This window comes from Cryptotermes secundus, unplaced genomic scaffold (genome assembly GCF_002891405.2).
Source record: "Cryptotermes secundus unplaced genomic scaffold, Csec_1.0 scaffold518, whole genome shotgun sequence".
NCBI classification, from domain to species: Eukaryota; Metazoa; Arthropoda; class Insecta; order Blattodea; family Kalotermitidae; genus Cryptotermes; species Cryptotermes secundus.
Genome location: NW_019731580.1, coordinates 249700 through 266692, shown reverse-complemented (window position 1 = coordinate 266692; position 16993 = coordinate 249700). Strand labels below are relative to the sequence as shown.

At 45.0% G+C, this 16993-nt stretch overlaps 1 protein-coding gene across 4 annotated transcripts in view; it reads left to right on the top strand.

The window, feature by feature from the left end:
- The first annotated feature begins 1333 nt into the window (after window positions 1–1333).
- The window catches only part of LOC111867192 (sarcospan), a 37724-nt gene continuing 22064 nt past the window's right edge, over window positions 1334–16993 (top strand). The window contains exons 1-2 of one of the 4 annotated variants that reach the window (XM_033752588.1): window positions 10281–10422; window positions 10785–11913. In XM_033752588.1, the coding sequence (XP_033608479.1) occupies window positions 11496–11913 (418 nt within the window). In that variant the 5' untranslated portion in view covers window positions 10281–10422; window positions 10785–11495. Of the gene's footprint in view, window positions 1425–10280; window positions 11914–16993 lie in introns of those variants that run through there. The other 3 variants (XM_033752589.1, XM_023856802.2, XM_023856801.2) reach the window with 3 other exon arrangements.

The following is a 16993-nucleotide window of genomic DNA, read 5'->3' as shown; positions in this document are numbered from 1 at the left end:
CTGTTCGGAAGGCTCAAATCAGACTTGCAAGGCATAAGGTTTGTGGACAACGCCATCATCCAGACTGTTCAGGAGTGGATACGCCGCCAACCATAAAACTTTTTTGAAAAGGGCATCAGGATGCTTCCAGAACATTGGAAAAAATGTGTTGACTCTGGAATGGAGTTATGGTTTTTAAAAAAAAATCAGTCCCGGTCATATTTCAACCACCTTGTATTATTACACATGCATAATTGATTCAAGATTTTGTGGTACTGAAAAAAGATTATGTATGATTTGAAGTTTTCTTAGCAAATGAATGCACTAATCCCAGACAATCAGTTGTGTTACCATTGAATTAAAAACCAGCATTTTAGAAATACCTGAATCATAGTTAAAAATGTTTCACAAAATAATGTAGGTTTACTATACTGAGTTTCATGGAAATTTGCCCAGTTCGGCTACCATTACATATATAAAAACTTTTTAAAATAATTCATGAATTGTTTGATGTTTTTGATTCTTCTATCAAACTATGTCAGAGGAAGACATGTAGAATAAAGTCGTGACAATTCAAAAGCACTTAAAAGTTGTGCTGAAAACTGAGCAATTGCAATATTTCAAAATATTTGAAGTCGAGGGTTGATGTGGTTAATGTGATGTATGTACTTGGATCAGCCAAGAATGAACATAGGTTTCCCAACAGCAACCACCACTCTGCAACCCACAATAATGTTGCATGCAGTTCATATTTAATTTTCGTTCCATATAGAAACTATTGAAAGAAGCCAATGAAGTTTTAATTAATTTCTGTCAATTTAAAAAGAAGGTAGATCCAGGAATCAGTCATCCTGTTGACATTTGTGTTGGACTTACCACAACCAGAAATTTCTTTTGAAACGTTTTCGCATTGGCTGAAGCATTTCAGTTCAAATGAGAAATGGGAGTAAATCCCTAACCCTTACCCTCTACCCATTTCTTGTGTCAAGTATGATATTACCACTATGCTGCAAGCCGGAAGGTCGCGGGTTCGATTCCCAATGAGGTCATTTGGTTTTTTTCAATTGACCTAATTCATTCAGCCGCTCTATGGCCCTGGGGTCGACTCAGCCTCTAACAGAAATGAGTACCAGGAATCTATCTCAATTGTTTTTTCTTCCTTTTCGCTCTTCATGTATTTTATTTCCTCGTGTAATTTTCCCTCCGTTCTTCCCTTATTTACTGAAGAAACCCTTCTCCTCTATATTAACTGTTCTGTGGTCCAACTCCGTGACGCAGTTGGCCATCTTCCCACGCCCTGTTTATTTGCACAGAGTGCTTGAACCTTTTTACGGCCGAAAAGCGGCAGACTGTTACTTTATGTGCAATGGAGAGCAGGTCCAGGCCGCTCACTGTACAGGACCTTGGGTTCCACGACTTGGATACTTTCCTGCAGTTCTACTGCTGTGAGTACTGCAACCAAACTCAACCAAGTTAATACCAAAGTCATAAGCCTGTACCACTTCCTTCCAAATCGCAACTTACATTCTAATTACTATTATCTTTACCTAACTGTCTGGATTGTGTGTATATTTGTTATTTGATGGCGCTATCTGTAGGCTCAGACTATATAGAATCGAACAGTAAGAAGATTTGTGAGCAATGAATTGGAAAGGTTATGAAAAGAAGCGGTTGTGGACTGATTTCAGGTACTGCCCGGCATTTTCTTGAAAGAACTGAATAAATTGCAGAAACCTTTGGGATAGTTGGTGTCTCGATCAATATTCTAGCTGCGCACCTCCTCAATACAAATCCCTTTTGAGATATGGGTAGGAATATCAATTATCCCAACACAAATTTTTTTAATCCTTCCAGGGAAATGCCGGGATTACATTTCGAATTAAACCACGACCCCTTCTTTCCACATCATTTCAAATTTATTGTACACCAATCATTCGATTCAATAAATTCTGGTGTAAGACTTCGTGACTACCATTTTTATACTTTATACATGGGAAGTCTTTTTTTTAAATCTGGACATAGAGACCCCAACTGTCGTGACCGATTTTCCCTAGTCCTCAGCCTCATGAGGATAATTGGGGAGCTGTTGCAAGGAAATGGCGGTTCCAGTCTAGAAAACCGAAATTGACGGCCGTGGGGATCCGTTGCGCTGACCACACGACACCCTCTATCCGTTAAAGTTGGCACTAACTTCGCCGAAAAGCGGCGGTCGGTATAGTTCGCTTGCGGACTACAGGCAACGGAGTTTTTGTATTTACCTTAGTCCTTGCTTCCACGATATTGATAAAACGTCGTACCGAGCATTGAGGTTAAGTAGTTATCTACTCTTTGTATTCAGCAAGTCACAAGTTTTGTTTCTCCTCAGAGGCCGGCTGTCCCATATTGACCTTACCACGACTTAGTTAACCTACTCCCCTAAACGTATGAAGTGTTGGAGGCGTCGTTAAATAAGGATGAACTTGTCTACAGATAGACTGCATTCATTTTTTGCTCCCCCTCCCCGACCTACATATCTTTGCTTTCTTTATGTGACTACCCAAACAAATTAAGAAGAAAGCAGCCTTCTGGGATGTGGCACCGTGTAGATGTGGTGTTAACCGACGTTTCAGAGGAACGTATCGCCTCCATCTTCAGGGTAGAAGGAAAAATGATAAAATCCGCAAGCGAAGAGACCGTGAAAGCAGGTACAAGCAGTACCAGTGTGCTTGTGAACTGTACCGTCCTGTCTCCCATCAATCTGCTTTTGAGAGCATCTATTCTTGGACATCCGGTGGCCGATTTAACATTCACAATCTGGAGCAAGTTTTGTTCGGAACACTTCGATTTCACCTAACAATTCTGCCAATGCTTCATTTTCATCCGTCATCAGGCTCTGATACAGTAGGTCCATGTGAGCCCCCAGCAGCAAGGTCTCACCCCACTCCTATAACTGAAAATTGTATCCCTTAATTGGTGTGATAAGTCGCTAGTTAAGGGATCAGCAGCTTAATAATTTTTTCCTTGCCACTACAGCCCCAGTGGGCCTAGGCCTACCTCCATGAATTCCGTTCACTTCGGTTTTTCTATCTTACACATTCGGTAGAACTCCTTGGGCGGGTGATCAGCTCGTCGCAAGGCCTCTACCTGTACACAAACACAGAAAAACGCACACAAACATCCATGCCCTCAGTGGGATTCGAACCCACGATCCCGGCTTCCGAGCGAAGACAATGCATGCCTTAGACCGCTCGGCTACCGTGACCGGCAGCTTAATAAATTTAAGTCTGTGAAACTTAAAAAAAGAACATTTCTTGCTATATTCGGACGTCTGTTCTTAAATTGTCAGCGAAACTAGGATTTTTATGTACGACACAATATTCAGAGCCGAACCTAGGACCCACTTAGTTTCCAACACAACGACTACCGGAGATACAGCTTGGTGAACTTATAGCTAACCATTAGCTTTCGTCTATTACCGAGAATGGTACTCCGTGGAGCTCTGCCACAGAACTATAAGGACAATTTAGAAAAATTTACACGTTTTTCTTATTTCACTGTGGTGAAGATACATATTGTGTTTCTTTCTTTGGGGGGAGGGGTTATAATAACATATTGACTGGTAGGTTGGTGCCAACGTTTCGAAAGAACATTCTGTGCCCATCTTCAGACTTTGGTACGCACTAATCAGACTTCAACATGGTGTCATGTCCTAGAAAACCACTACAATACGTGTATGTGTGTATCAGGAAAGCCGGTTCTGAACCTTTGTTATGTGTCGGTGGTAAGCTTGTCTTCTTATTAATCCCTGAAAATGACTGAATTCCCTGGGGTTTATTTATTTATGTTCACTTTTAGCTTTCCACTCTGCTATTTTCATCTGGCAAAGCATATCCTCGTGAAAATTACATTGATCTCTCGTTAAAAATATTTATTGTTCTTTTTGTCTATCGTAAATATCTGGAAATGTTCTTTCTCAGTTCCAAAACGTTCAAAAGAATTATATATTTAGTTCTTATGAAGAACATCTGGCGTGCAGATAGAGGAAGTCTTCATTTCGATCACAGATGATTCAACAATACAGCGACTCAAGACGCTCGTAATTCTGTGACTGCTTTTGCTACTCACATAATCGAGACATCGAACATGTTTCTTTAGGGCTGGTTCCAGTGGCTTTATTGTTGCTTTTATAAGGTAATTGGAAATGTTTCCACGTAATGGAGGCAAATGGGTGAGGCCTGCTGCAACAACAAATCTTATAGCGACCGTAAACTGAACATACAGGTAAAGTTGTCCCTGTGCTTGTAGTGGGTATGGAACAGGGTCCACTCAGCCTCGTGAGGATAATTGAGGAGCTATTTCAAGAATATAGCGGCTCCGGTCTAGAAAACCGAAATTAACGGCCGTGGGGATCCCTTGCGCTGACCACGCGACACCATCTATCCGCTAAAGCTGGCACTAACTTCGCCGTCAGCGACGATCGCTTTATCGGTATAGTTCGCTTGCGGACTAAAACTACGGAGTTTGTTTTGTTTGTCCCTGCGCTTAACTAATTAAGCGCTACGCCATGAAGGTGTATGGGGGAGTGGATATAGAGATCCACATTTTCTTGACCTCGGCACTAGTTGGAGGTGAGTGGTCTGCTTCACGCCCCTACCACGTTGACCCCCGGGGAAAGAGCCCCCGGTACCCATTGCATAGGAGGCTGAGTGAGTCCCACAGCCGGTCTGGACGACGTGGAGAAGAGAATATTCTTAACCGTTCCGGAACTCGAACTCCGATCCCTTGGTCGTCCAGCCCGTAGTCAGTCGCTAAACCGACTACGCTATCCCGGCTCAAATTAATAGGAATAACATAATTAAAATATTAATCTGACATGATAGCACAGAGAGCACTGGTGTAGCACTAACGCTGTAGACTAGTATTCCGGAAGTGCTGGGATCGAAGTATTTTTAAGTTGGTTATTTAACGATACTTTCAACGTCCAGCGCATGCAGTGCGTATGGTATGATCATTAAAGAGCGTGAAGCAGTTGGTGGAATGAGAATTGGCAAACCGACGTACTCGGAGAATACCTGCCTCAATACCACTTTGTTCACCACAAATCCCATGCGATCTAATCTAGTATCGGACCGGGACCTCCACTGTGGGAAGCAGACAACTAACCATCTAAATTATGTGACTGTCTTTCGGTTCGAATCTCAATGGGGATATAACTGCAGGCATCCTGATTGAGGCTCTCTTGGTTTTCCTCAATCACTCGAGACAAATGCCGGGATAATAAATCGGGTAGGCTTCGACGGCCTCCGCTCAAAAACTTTCTAATTCATCTATCATCCTACCAATCGACGCTGCTCGACGCCGCCACCAGCGTCGTGAAATAGCCCACGAAAAATAGACGCAATAACCGAACTCGCATTGGTATTCTCACTGTGGAGGGGGCTGCGTCCCTTTCCCGCTGGAGGCTACCAACGATATTTAAACTAAATGAAAATAATAAATGCATATATAGGGAGCACAAGACGTGCCCTCCCGTGAAGATTCAGTCTGTAGTCAAATGGGTTATGACATTATGTAGCCAGGTGGGTGATAAGCAACGTTTCGGAGGAACTTACTGCTTCCATCTTTAGTGTAAAAGTTATTTTATTATTTACTTTATTTAGCGTATTTTGTTGAGGCACTATGCTGCAAGCGAGAAGTTCGCGGTTTCGAGTCCCGATGAGGTGGATCTTTTCAATTGACCTAATTCTTCCAGCCGCACTATGGCCCTAGGGTCGACTCAGCATCTAACAGAAATGAGTACCAGAAATCTTACTGCAGGGTAAAGGGCGGCCGGTGCGTAAAGCTGACAACTTTACAGCCATCTGTGAGCCGATTGTCTAAAAAATGTGGGAGCCTCTACGTCTCACAACCCTATGGGCCTCCACGGCTTGTTACAGAGATAGCTTTACTTTTTTACAGTACTTGAGCAATTAGACCTACTATGCTTCAGAAATTAAAAGTTTGTGAAAGGCGTGTTAATCATATAAGACACGCCAGATGCTTAGCATATTGCCCACATAATGTTCTTGTGAACATTTATCCGCATTTCCTTGACGATCTCTGTAATGGAGACGCAGACTAGGCTACGGGCCTGACGACCGAGTAGTTGGCGTTTGATTCCCGGTAGGTGCAAGAGGTTTCTCTGTCCATCAGGAAGTCCGGACCGACCCTGGGGCCCACCCAGACTCCTGTACAATGGAAACCGGAGGCTGTTTCTCACGGTGGGTAAAGCGACAAGGGCGTGAAACTGACCCCTGAAGGTGAAGAATGGTGGAACCATACCTCCACTCGCCGTGTCTTGATAGCATGGCGCGTAACTAATTAAAGCCACGGGATGACTTTACCTTGAGAGTTAATTTTTATCTTCCTCTTCGCTCTCACTTTGAAGCATAGGGCTGACCTTTCAGTTCCATTGGTCATTTTTACAGATGATAGGTCACCTTGAACGGGTGATCAGCTCGTCGTAAGGCCTCTACCTAAACACAGAACAACACAAACATAGAATAAACGCATACACGCACCAAACATCCATGCCTTGTCTGGGATTCGAACCCACGATCCCGGCTTCCGAGCGAGAGAAGACAGTACATGCCTTAGACCGCTACGCTACCGTGACCGGCAAGGGTTAATAGTAATTACTTATAATCGTGGTCCAGATTAATCTCCTTTTCGCTGACCATGGTTTGTACATCCTGGGCAGAACGCTTCAGGTTTAAGCCTAATAATGTTAGTAGTTACAGTTCAATCAGATAAAGGACGTGTGTGCTTTTGAACTGGGAAGGATGAGGAAGGAAACGTTCATCGCTGTTTTAACTTGTCATCCCGCCATTCGTCTGGAAGTACTGGAGAAAATCATGAAAAACTTCAGCCAGATAGCGCGTGTCCTAACAGAGAAGCGTGCTTTCGTAGGGTGTATGCATATGAGGCTCCGATCTCGGTCGTGGCAGCCAAGCTTCTACAAGCGGCTCGCTTCTCTTCGTGAACAGACGATCTATTTGTGTCCACCCACATGTAGCCCGCTCCTGTGGCGGAAAGAGTGTATCTGAACACGCCAAATGGTAGACAAGCAGTAGCGCAGAGGTTAGGAATGCATGGAACTATACCTCCACTTCCTCATATGACTTCATGGAGTGGTGGTGCTTAACTGGGCACAGGGACATCTTTACTTTTACGTTTTGTGTAATTTACTTTCCCCCCAAAGGTATCTCCACCCTTGTCGTGGTGGTGGAGCTTGAGTGACTCTGTGACCTGGAGAGCTATGCCGGCGGTAGTTTAACTACCGGTAGGGTCACCCATGCCGGAAAGTTCAAAGGGTAGAGTCCAGGCTAAGAGAGATACCCTGGTCCTCCAGGTTGTGGGTTGGGCATGAGGCTAACAACCTCATCCTGTAAAAAGAATTTTGTTCAGAAATCTAACAACCGCTTAGAGAGATAGAATGGGATGGTATGGATTGGATTGGACTGGCTCAAGATAAAGACCAGTGTAGGGCTCTTGTGTACACGGTAATGAACCTTCGGGTTCTATAAAATGCTGGGAAATTCTTGAGTAGCTGCAGATCTAGCTGTTCCTCAAGAAGGGCTCATCCCCATAAATATTTTTTTAATGCTAGTGGGGTGGGACTAAGTCCCTTGTACTGCGGCCACTTCTGGCCTATTGTACCAGCCTCAGATGATAGGTGAGGGTGATTGTGGAGCAATTGGTGGAATGAAGATTGGCAGGGGAAACCGAAGTACTCGGAGAAAACCTGCCCCAGCGCCACTTCGTCCACCACAAATCCCACTTGACCAGACCCGGAATCGAACCCGGGCCGCCGCAGTGGGAAGCCAGCGACTAACTGCTTGAGCTATGGTGCGACCATCTCCACAAGTAAGTAAGTAAGTAAGTAAATAAGTAACAACCAGCCTCGGGTCATCATGCGTGGGTCCATTCCTATGGCAGCACGCATTGGGTGTGGAGGCCAAGGCTCACCCAGGGCTGTAGTTATAGGAACGTGCCTCCTCCAGCTTCGGGGTTGAAGCGTGACAACGAGACATTCCTCGAAACGTCGGCACTGACCTACAAGATTACACGGTGTCACAACCTAGAAGGCAACAATGTTAGCAATCATCGCCGTCAGAAATCCAAAATTTATAAACATGAGGCTCTGTTGAATGTTATTGGCGGGCTCGGTTCCCCTAACACCATATTTTCCCCAGATGTAGGTCTCGTCAAACGCGGTATATCCAACGGCGGTATTTTTCGGAAGAGTAAGTGCCTTGCGGTCGGAGAGGGATAACTTCATTTTAATCTGTGAAGATGACACGTTATGAGGATGAGGTGAGCAGGGCATGTAGCACGAATGGGGGAGAGGAGGAATGCATATAGGATATTGATGGGAAAGCCACAAGGAAAGAGACCACTGAGAAGACCAAGGCGACAATATTAAAATGGATCTTAGAGAGATAGAATGGGATGGTATGGATTTGATTGAACTGGCTCAGGATATGGACAAGTGGAGGGCTCTTATGAACACGGTGATGAACCTTCGGGTTCCATAAAATGCTGCGAAGTTCTTCAGTAGCTGCACAATTGACGACTTCTCAAGAAGGGCTCAGCTCCGTGAGCGAGTGAGTGTGAGGGCACCAGCAAGTTATGAGAGGAAGTGCATGGCTATAATCGGTTCCAAGTGCCATGCAAGAAAAGGAAATCAGGGATAAGTTTATGCACGTGTTGATGTTTGTTTCAAAGATTAGATACCACAAGTGAGTCGAGCGGAACCGTTTAGCTGCGCTGTGAGACTTGAACGTGTAAATTATTCGGATGGTGACCAGAGGCCACCATGTCCTTAACGAACTATTAACACTGTTATATTTCTCTCTAAAGCGGTAACACTTCTATCTTCTGTTAGAGAGGTGTCTTCTCGTAATGTAGGTCGGGCTCAAGACTTTCCTCATGTGACACAGCTCAGGCGGTAAGTCACGGGCTTCTCACCACGGTGCCCTGGGTTCGAGCCCCGATCAGATCATGTGGAAATTTGTGGTAGACAAAGTGGCACTGGGATAGGTTTTCTCCGAGTACTTCGGTTTCCCCTGCTAATTCTCATTCCACCGATTGCTCCACACTCATCATCTACCACCCGGTACAATAGGTCAGTTAGTGGCCGACGTACCAAGCGGGCTCAGTCTCCCCCCTTATTTTGTGTATTTATAGTTTATGCGAGAACGGCCGTGGGGATCCATTGCGCTGACCACGCGACAACCTAACGCGATGCACTAACTTCGCCGACAAGCGGCAGTCGCTCGCGGACTACAGGCCACGGAGTTTGTTTTGTTTTTGTATATGGAGTTTATGTGAGAACGCTCTCAAACTGCATACACTGTAACGACAGGATGACAGTGAATATTGAACTATGAAAAGAAGAGGTCGTGGCCTAAGTTAAAATGCTTGGAGCGACTGAGTAAAACTACGGGAAACTTCAGTCAGGGTTGTCGATGTCGCTGCCAATATTCGAAGTAGTGGTCACCCCCCCCCCTATCCAAATAAAAGTGGACGCGTTACCGCTTGATCCAGCTTGGTGAATGAATGGGGTTCCACACTCCGGCAGTTTGATCTCCTAAGAAAGAGCCCCCCCCCCTTTCTCGGTACCCGTTAGTATCCTTGTAACAATAGAATTGTTTATGCAGCACTAGACTAATATCCCTAGTCAATAACATCATGACCTATGAGCCGGGATAGCTCAGTCGGTGTAGCGACTGGCTACGGGCTGGTCGACCGAAAGTCGTCGTAGGGTCAATAATTTTCTCTTCTCCACGTCGTCCAGACGGTCCAGACCGGCTCTGGGGCCCATCCAGCCTCCTATATACTGGGTACCGCGGCCCCTTTCCCCCGGGGTTTAAGCACCCAAGGCGTGAAAGTAACCACTCACCTCCATCTAGTGCCGAGGTCACAAAATATGGCTCTATACATCACTCCCCCATATGTCTTCATGGCGTAGTGCTTGATTAGTTAAGCACATGGACAATTTAACCTCTTACCTATGAGCCGTGAACTCTCCAAGAACGGTTTTTGATCAATAGAACATGAAAAGCAGATTTTCCACCCTCGTTGGCTTGTCACAGATGCGCTTTGCTGGTTGGTGTATCCAGGTGAGAGCACCCTTATCGGAATACCATAGGATTGCAGTTACCGAAACTTGCATTATGCGCCCCCCACCAGCTGCTTTAGAAATCCCTGTGTTTCCACTGCCAAAAGGTGGGTTCGCCCCCCTCCACTCCGCCTCTACACAGCTGTCACAGGCAGCTGGAGTCGGCCAGTACAGCTCAGCGCTGTGTGCGAGGCGGTACGAATTGTGGCTGTCACAATACAGTAATAATCCTCATTTGGTTGTGCAGATGTTTCGGTCTTTTGTGAGTCAGAAACATATTTGATGCATGCTAATGAAAACAGGTAAATTAAGTATATTGCTGCCATCTCAACTGTGTACACTGTTGTTTTTTTTTGTCCTGCCTCACCCACATACAACTTTGTGACGTCATACTGGCAACAGGTAAACAATTACAGTAGGCATCCACAAAAATCACGTGACCGGAGCAAAGGTGAGGCTCAAACAGGAAGTGAATTTATATCTGACGAATTCACAGCATATGTTTGTTTAATAAGTGTATTTTCCTTGTCATATATTTGGAACTAGACATGTTTGTAATAAAGTGTTGTTGTTTTTTTAAAATGTCATTGAGGTACATTCCGTTTCCATGCTTCTTCGCCCATTAGTCGATAACTAATCACATTTGCGCATTAAATTTTTATAGATTTCGTCAAATGACATTGCATTTGTGAGTATGTAGTACGAATTGGACAGTGCAGTGAAGTTGTTCGCATGATTACCAAATTATAATCAGTTGCGTGTTTGATATTACAGTATCAGATTAAAAGTGTTATAACCTATATGTGACAGTAGTGAAACTGCAAGAAAATAATTCGCTTGCACTTCAAATATTGGTCAGTACTAACCGATTTTGTCATGGTCTATGTTATGGAGTTTCGCTGAGAATAAAAGAAAACACATTTACCAATATATAGGGAAGTGAAGTATTAATCGGTTTTATAAGTCGTGTGACTGAAATTGTGTCATGCCTCCGAACGTACACAGAGATCTTGGAAGAATAAAATATCGTATAATTTAAAAGTGAATCGATATTAATCGATTTTGTTAAGTGTATTGATATTATGGCATTTCACTGAAAATCAGGCAATTAACGTCTTACGTGGCCAAGATGCACGTAAATGTCACAGTTTATACTTGAAATATAATAGGTGAGCATATGAACGAGTGTATAAAGGATTTTCTAGTAAAACTGTGTTGACGCATCTGGCGCAAGCGCAATGAAAGTTTTCTGACAGGAATATCATTACAGTATCGTTTTAATTGGAATATCTTAAGCGAAATTAATGAAGGTAGATGTATCTATGTGATCCACTGTGGTCCATAGTATTTAAAACCACCCTGTCTGTCTGTCTAAATGAGAAATACTGACGAAACGCTAACAGACATGGCGCATAGTGTAAACAATTGCGAACAAGTTCCTATGATGGCGGGCAACAATAGCTACACACTGCCGCGCATGAGACGGGATCCAGCCAGTAAGCCAACGGTGAGGATCGTGGAAAATCCGCCACAACGCCGACCCCTGAGTCTATACGACAACTTGCAGCAGCGTGGAGGTAGCGGGAGCATAGCAAGTGCGGCAGTGTCGGTGGGAAACCTCACGGAGACCGCAACCCCATCGGCAATGGACAGAAGCCCGTCCCAAGCCAACTGCCTGAGTACCACAGTTCCACAGAACATAGCGGCCACCAACATCGCCGGCAGGCACACACCCACCCGGAATTCATTGCGACATAGTCGTATGATTGTCCTCAGCCGCACCGGAGGAAAAGGTGACTCTTTCAATATGTTTCAAGCTTAAACAGTTTTACGTGCTATCTGGCATAATTCTTTGGCTTTGATGTTCATTTATAGCAGATGCAAATGTATTTCTTGTTTCAAAAGCTATCAGCTTATACATATTTCTTGTTATCTTTGCGTTCCGTCAGTTACAAGGGTATACAGCGTCCAATGAAATGAGGGCCGCCGATCACATTGGCCGCGCGGTCTAAGGCATGAACCGTCTTCACCCGCTGGAACACTGGAGTCGTGGGTTCAAATCCCACTAAAGTCTTCGATGTCTCTTAGCGTTTATTCTGTGTTTGTGTTGTCTTCTGGGCAGGTAGCGGCCTTGCAAACGGGCTGATCCCACATCCAAGGAGACCTACCGACTGTGTATAGGATTAAGAAACTGAAAAAGCGGCCGATGTCGAAAGGTTTCTACAGCCATAGCGAGAGAGGAGAGGAAAAAACGAAATTAGAGTGTACTTATATACAATTGTACAAAAATAGTTTTGGGGTTTCAAGAACCACAATTTAGAATAATGAGAAATTTATTCAATGAATTCATATTTTATTCCGGCCGCGCCATAGCTCAAGCGGTTAGTCGCTGGCTTCCCTCCGCGGCGGCCCGGGTTCGATCCCGCGTCTGATCAAGTGGGATTTGCGGTGGACAAAGTGGCGCTGGGGCAGGTTTTCTCCGAGTACTTCGGTTTCCCCTGCCAATCTTCATACCACCAATTGCTCCACAATCACCCTCACCTATCATCTGGGGCTGGTACAATAGGCCAGAAGTGGCCGCAGTACAAGGTACTTAGTCCCACCCCACTAGCAATAAAGAAAGTATGTTTTAAGTTTAAGGTGCACCACAAATAGTGTGGATGACGATAAGTTTCCACACGTGCACCATTCGTGACCCTGCGCATGTCCAATCAATATTCCACTTGTCATGTGCGCTGTAGCAGCTTTTCTCTCTCTCTCTGTGGCTGTACAGCCATTTGGACCTTGGCCGCTTTTCAGTGTCTTCATCTTTTACACGGTCGGTAGGACTCTCGGACGGGGATCATCCCGTCGCAAGGCCGCTACCTAGACATAGAGCAGCACAAACACAGAATAAACGCACACAGATATCCATGCCTCGAATTGGATTCGAACCCAGTGTTCGAGTGGCCGAAGACGGTTCATGCCCTAGTCCATTATGGTTAGAAAAAGGCACTATGTTAAATTAAATTAGTGAATCTTAAATGTTTATTGTTTGTTTCGATTTCTGTGTTTTACATTTTAGCAGTAACTGTATACCTCCACCCTACTACTCTTACTAGTAAGGTTATGTAAGATTACCCACCGCGACGGCCCGGGTGAGATCCCGGGTCTGGTCAAGTGGAATTTGTGGTGGACAAAGTGGCGCTGGGGCAGGTTTTCTCCGAGTACTTCGGTTTCCCCTGGCAATCTTCATTCCACCAACTGCTCCACAATCACCCTCACCTATCATCTGGGGCTGGTACAATAGGCCAGAAGTGGCTGCAGTACAAGGGACTTAGTCCCACCCCACTAGCAATAAAGAAAATAATATTTAACGAATTATGAGTTCCGGAATATTTTGGCGAGGCCTTTATGAATGGTAAAGTTTAAAGAGGAACGTTGGAAGATTTTCCGTGCGCTGATATCCGGGGAAATCCCAGAATACAAAACTTGGAAAAGGAAGGAAGGGCTCTTCCCCTGACTATGCATGTTGCATTCTTTTGTACTGAGTAGTTGGGGGGGGGGACAGCTGTGTCACACATTGGAATGCCTCCCCCCGCAGTTGCCATATTTCAGATAGGAGAACCTTTTGAAAAAATCTGCAGCTAACAAATCGTTAAATTGTCCTCATTGACCTATACAGACTGAATGTGCTTGTACACGGATCGGAGAAGTAAATTTATATTCACAGGAGCTCGGCATTTACAGTGGTTAAACTCTGTGGTCTAGTGCTCAGAGTTCCTGGCTACATATCCAGAGGTCCCGGGTTCGATTCCCGGAGCTACCAGATTTTCTGAGAAGTAGTGGGTCTGGATCGTGTCTACTCAGCCTCATGAGGATAATTGAGGAGTTATTTCAAGGAAACAGCTGCTCCGGTCTAGAAAACCGAAATTAACGGTCATGAGGATTCGTTTCGCTGACCACGCGACACCCTCTATCCGGTAAAGTTGGCATTAACTTCGCCGACAAGCGGCGGTCGCTCGGTCGGCATAGTTCGCTTGCGGACTACAGGCCACGGAGTTTAAATCGTTTGAAGGTCATTTAACTGTTAGCAGTGGGTGGCATGCAGAGCAGAATGGTGTGATGAGCAGGTTGCATGGCTGACTGGGGCGAAGTCATGAAAGGCAAAGCTTAAACACTTCGGTCACGCGCGAATGGTCCGGGGGAAAATTTCGAACTGTGTACGAAATTTAATTCACTCGCTTTCCCATCCCACCGTCCCCAGAGAATCACAAATTAGTTTTACAGATTCACCATGAGCCAGGATAGCTCAGTAAGGTTACTTACGAATATTGGATGACTCGTTTCCGACTACAAGAAGGGACAAGATTGTTTCTGTTTGCTACCCCCAGTATAGCGACGTATTGTGGGCTGGACGGCCGGGGTTCGATTCCCGTCGGGGGGAAGAGATTTTCATCTATTCCATCGTCCTGTCCGGCTCTGGGGTCTACCCAGCCTCCTATCAATGGATTCCAGGACTCTGTCCCTTGGGGCTAAATGGGCGGGTCGTGAATTTTACCACTCGCCTCCATCCAGTGCCTAGGATAAGAACGGTGGAGCTATACCTCCACTTCTCCATTCATCTTCATTGCATAATGCTTATTTAAGCACAAGGATAACTTTACCTTAACACATGCTGGTTTTGGGGACCCACTCATCCGTCAGTCAGTGGAGTTTCGGAGGCCATATGCCCGTACTGAACGCGACATCTTGTCCGTTAGTGTCAAAATGCTCTTCCTCCATATTCTTCTCCTCTTCCACTTTCTTCTTCTGTTTCTTCTCGTTACTTCAGGCCAATTCGAGCCTTAGCAGATGCGGACAGGAGGTAGGGCTCTCAGAATGGGAATCCCGAGCATGGCAACGGTGCTGCCCTCACACAACATATGAAGAGCAGCAGTGGATCATCTAGGCCAGTGAAGGATGAAAAATGACAGGAACAACTCACGTGAAAAATGGAGGTTGTCCAAGCTACAGTACACCTCATCGCCCGTGTTCATTTCCTGAAAAAAAAATAAAAAACAGGAAATATTTTGAAATTCTGTCGTTGTTAAAGAATTAAAATAGTAAGATCTGAGGGACGTTTCGGAAGAACGTATCGCCTCCATCTTCAGGGTAGAAGAAAAAATATAAGAACTCTGCAAGCGAAGAGACCGTGAGAACCGGTAAAAGCAGTCTGCTGAAGACCGAAGACCTGAAGATGGAGGCGATTCGTTCCTCCGAAACGTCGGTTAACACCACATATACACGGTGCCAAATCCCAGAAGACTGCTTTCTTCAGTTAAAATAGTGTCTGCTACGTTCAACTTGATTACTTTGGAGCAGAAATATGACTGATTCTGACCGGTTGCACTGTGAGATGTGATCACGTGATCTACGGGCAAGAACCATCGCAAGCCCTCGGTCCAGTGGTCAGGTCAGAAAGCATGCCATGACCAACTGTTAGCCTTGACGCAATTCTTGCTGCATTTGTGTACTGTACATTGTATCATATATCCGTCCACAGGAGTGTCTTTCTTAACCTGCAATTAGCGAGCGCCAGGGCCTACTGGAAATTTGGGGTTAAGGTAAAAAAGAGGTAAACTTGTCCCTGTGCATAATTAATTAAGCACACAACATGAAGACGCATAGGGGAGTGGAGGTATAGCTGAGCCATTCTGAACCTTGGCAGTAGATGGCAGTGAGTGGTCAGATTGACGCCCCTGCCGCTTTAACCCATGTACCAATTGTATAGGAGGCTGGGTGGGCCACAAAGACGATCTCGATATTATGAAGAAGAGAAAATCTAGTGCCCCAACCAGGGATTGAACTCTGACTCCTCGGCCTACCAGTCATTATACCGACCGAGCTGTCCTTACTCGGGGTTAGGAGTAATGATCCTTCGGGGAGATCTTGAAGGTTAAGATTATTATTTTTTTATTGCTAGTGGGGTGGGACTAAGTCCCTTACACTGCGGCCACTTCTGGCCTATTGTACCAGCCCCAGATGATAGGGGAGGGTGATTGTGGAACAACTGGTGGAATGAAGATTGGCAGTGGAAACCGAAGTACTGGGAGAAAACCTTCCCCAGCGCCACTTTGTCCACCACAAATCCCACTTGACAAGACCCGGGATCGAACCCGGGCCGCCGCTGTGGGAAGCCAGCGACTAACCGCTTGAGCTATGGAGCGGCCCTAGAACGTTACCTGTAGACCACTGTGTCCACTAAGGTTAAGATTAAGTAAGATACACTTAAACACAAAGCGGAAAGATGTCCTCCGGTTCAGAGGTTTACGTATGATTTCCAAACGCACGCTTTGCAATTTGAAATACCTCGTTCACCTTGAATGTTCATTTATTATGGGTTTATAGATGCATATCATTTGAAGATGCTATCTTCTGGGCTGTGACGTTGCGTAGTCTGGTATATGTTCACCGACATTTCGGAGGAGCGCGCTGTTTCCATCTTCATGGTAAAAGGATAAGCCGAGCGTGGGAAAAGTACCTTTCTTAGAGGCAAGGCCAGAGTTTTGAGCGAACTAATATAAGTAAGGAGAATGAATAGAGAAATGTAAATCTCACAGATCTTGCGATAGAAACCTCTATGTATCACTTAGCGTAGAGTCGAACGTTATGCCTGTTTCTCCCGGTGTTTCGTTAAACGTCTGCATATCAAGAAACATTTCAATTAAGTATATATATATAGATTGATTATATATATATATATAAATAAAAATGTAAATATTCGTTTGAGTCTTACCTAAGATCTCCGAAACTTCTTCACCGATCGCTTCGAAATTTTGACACAACGTTGCATTCGAACACGCGCGTGTTTCTATGTGCCTATTATATAGATGTCACACCCGTGACAGTTAA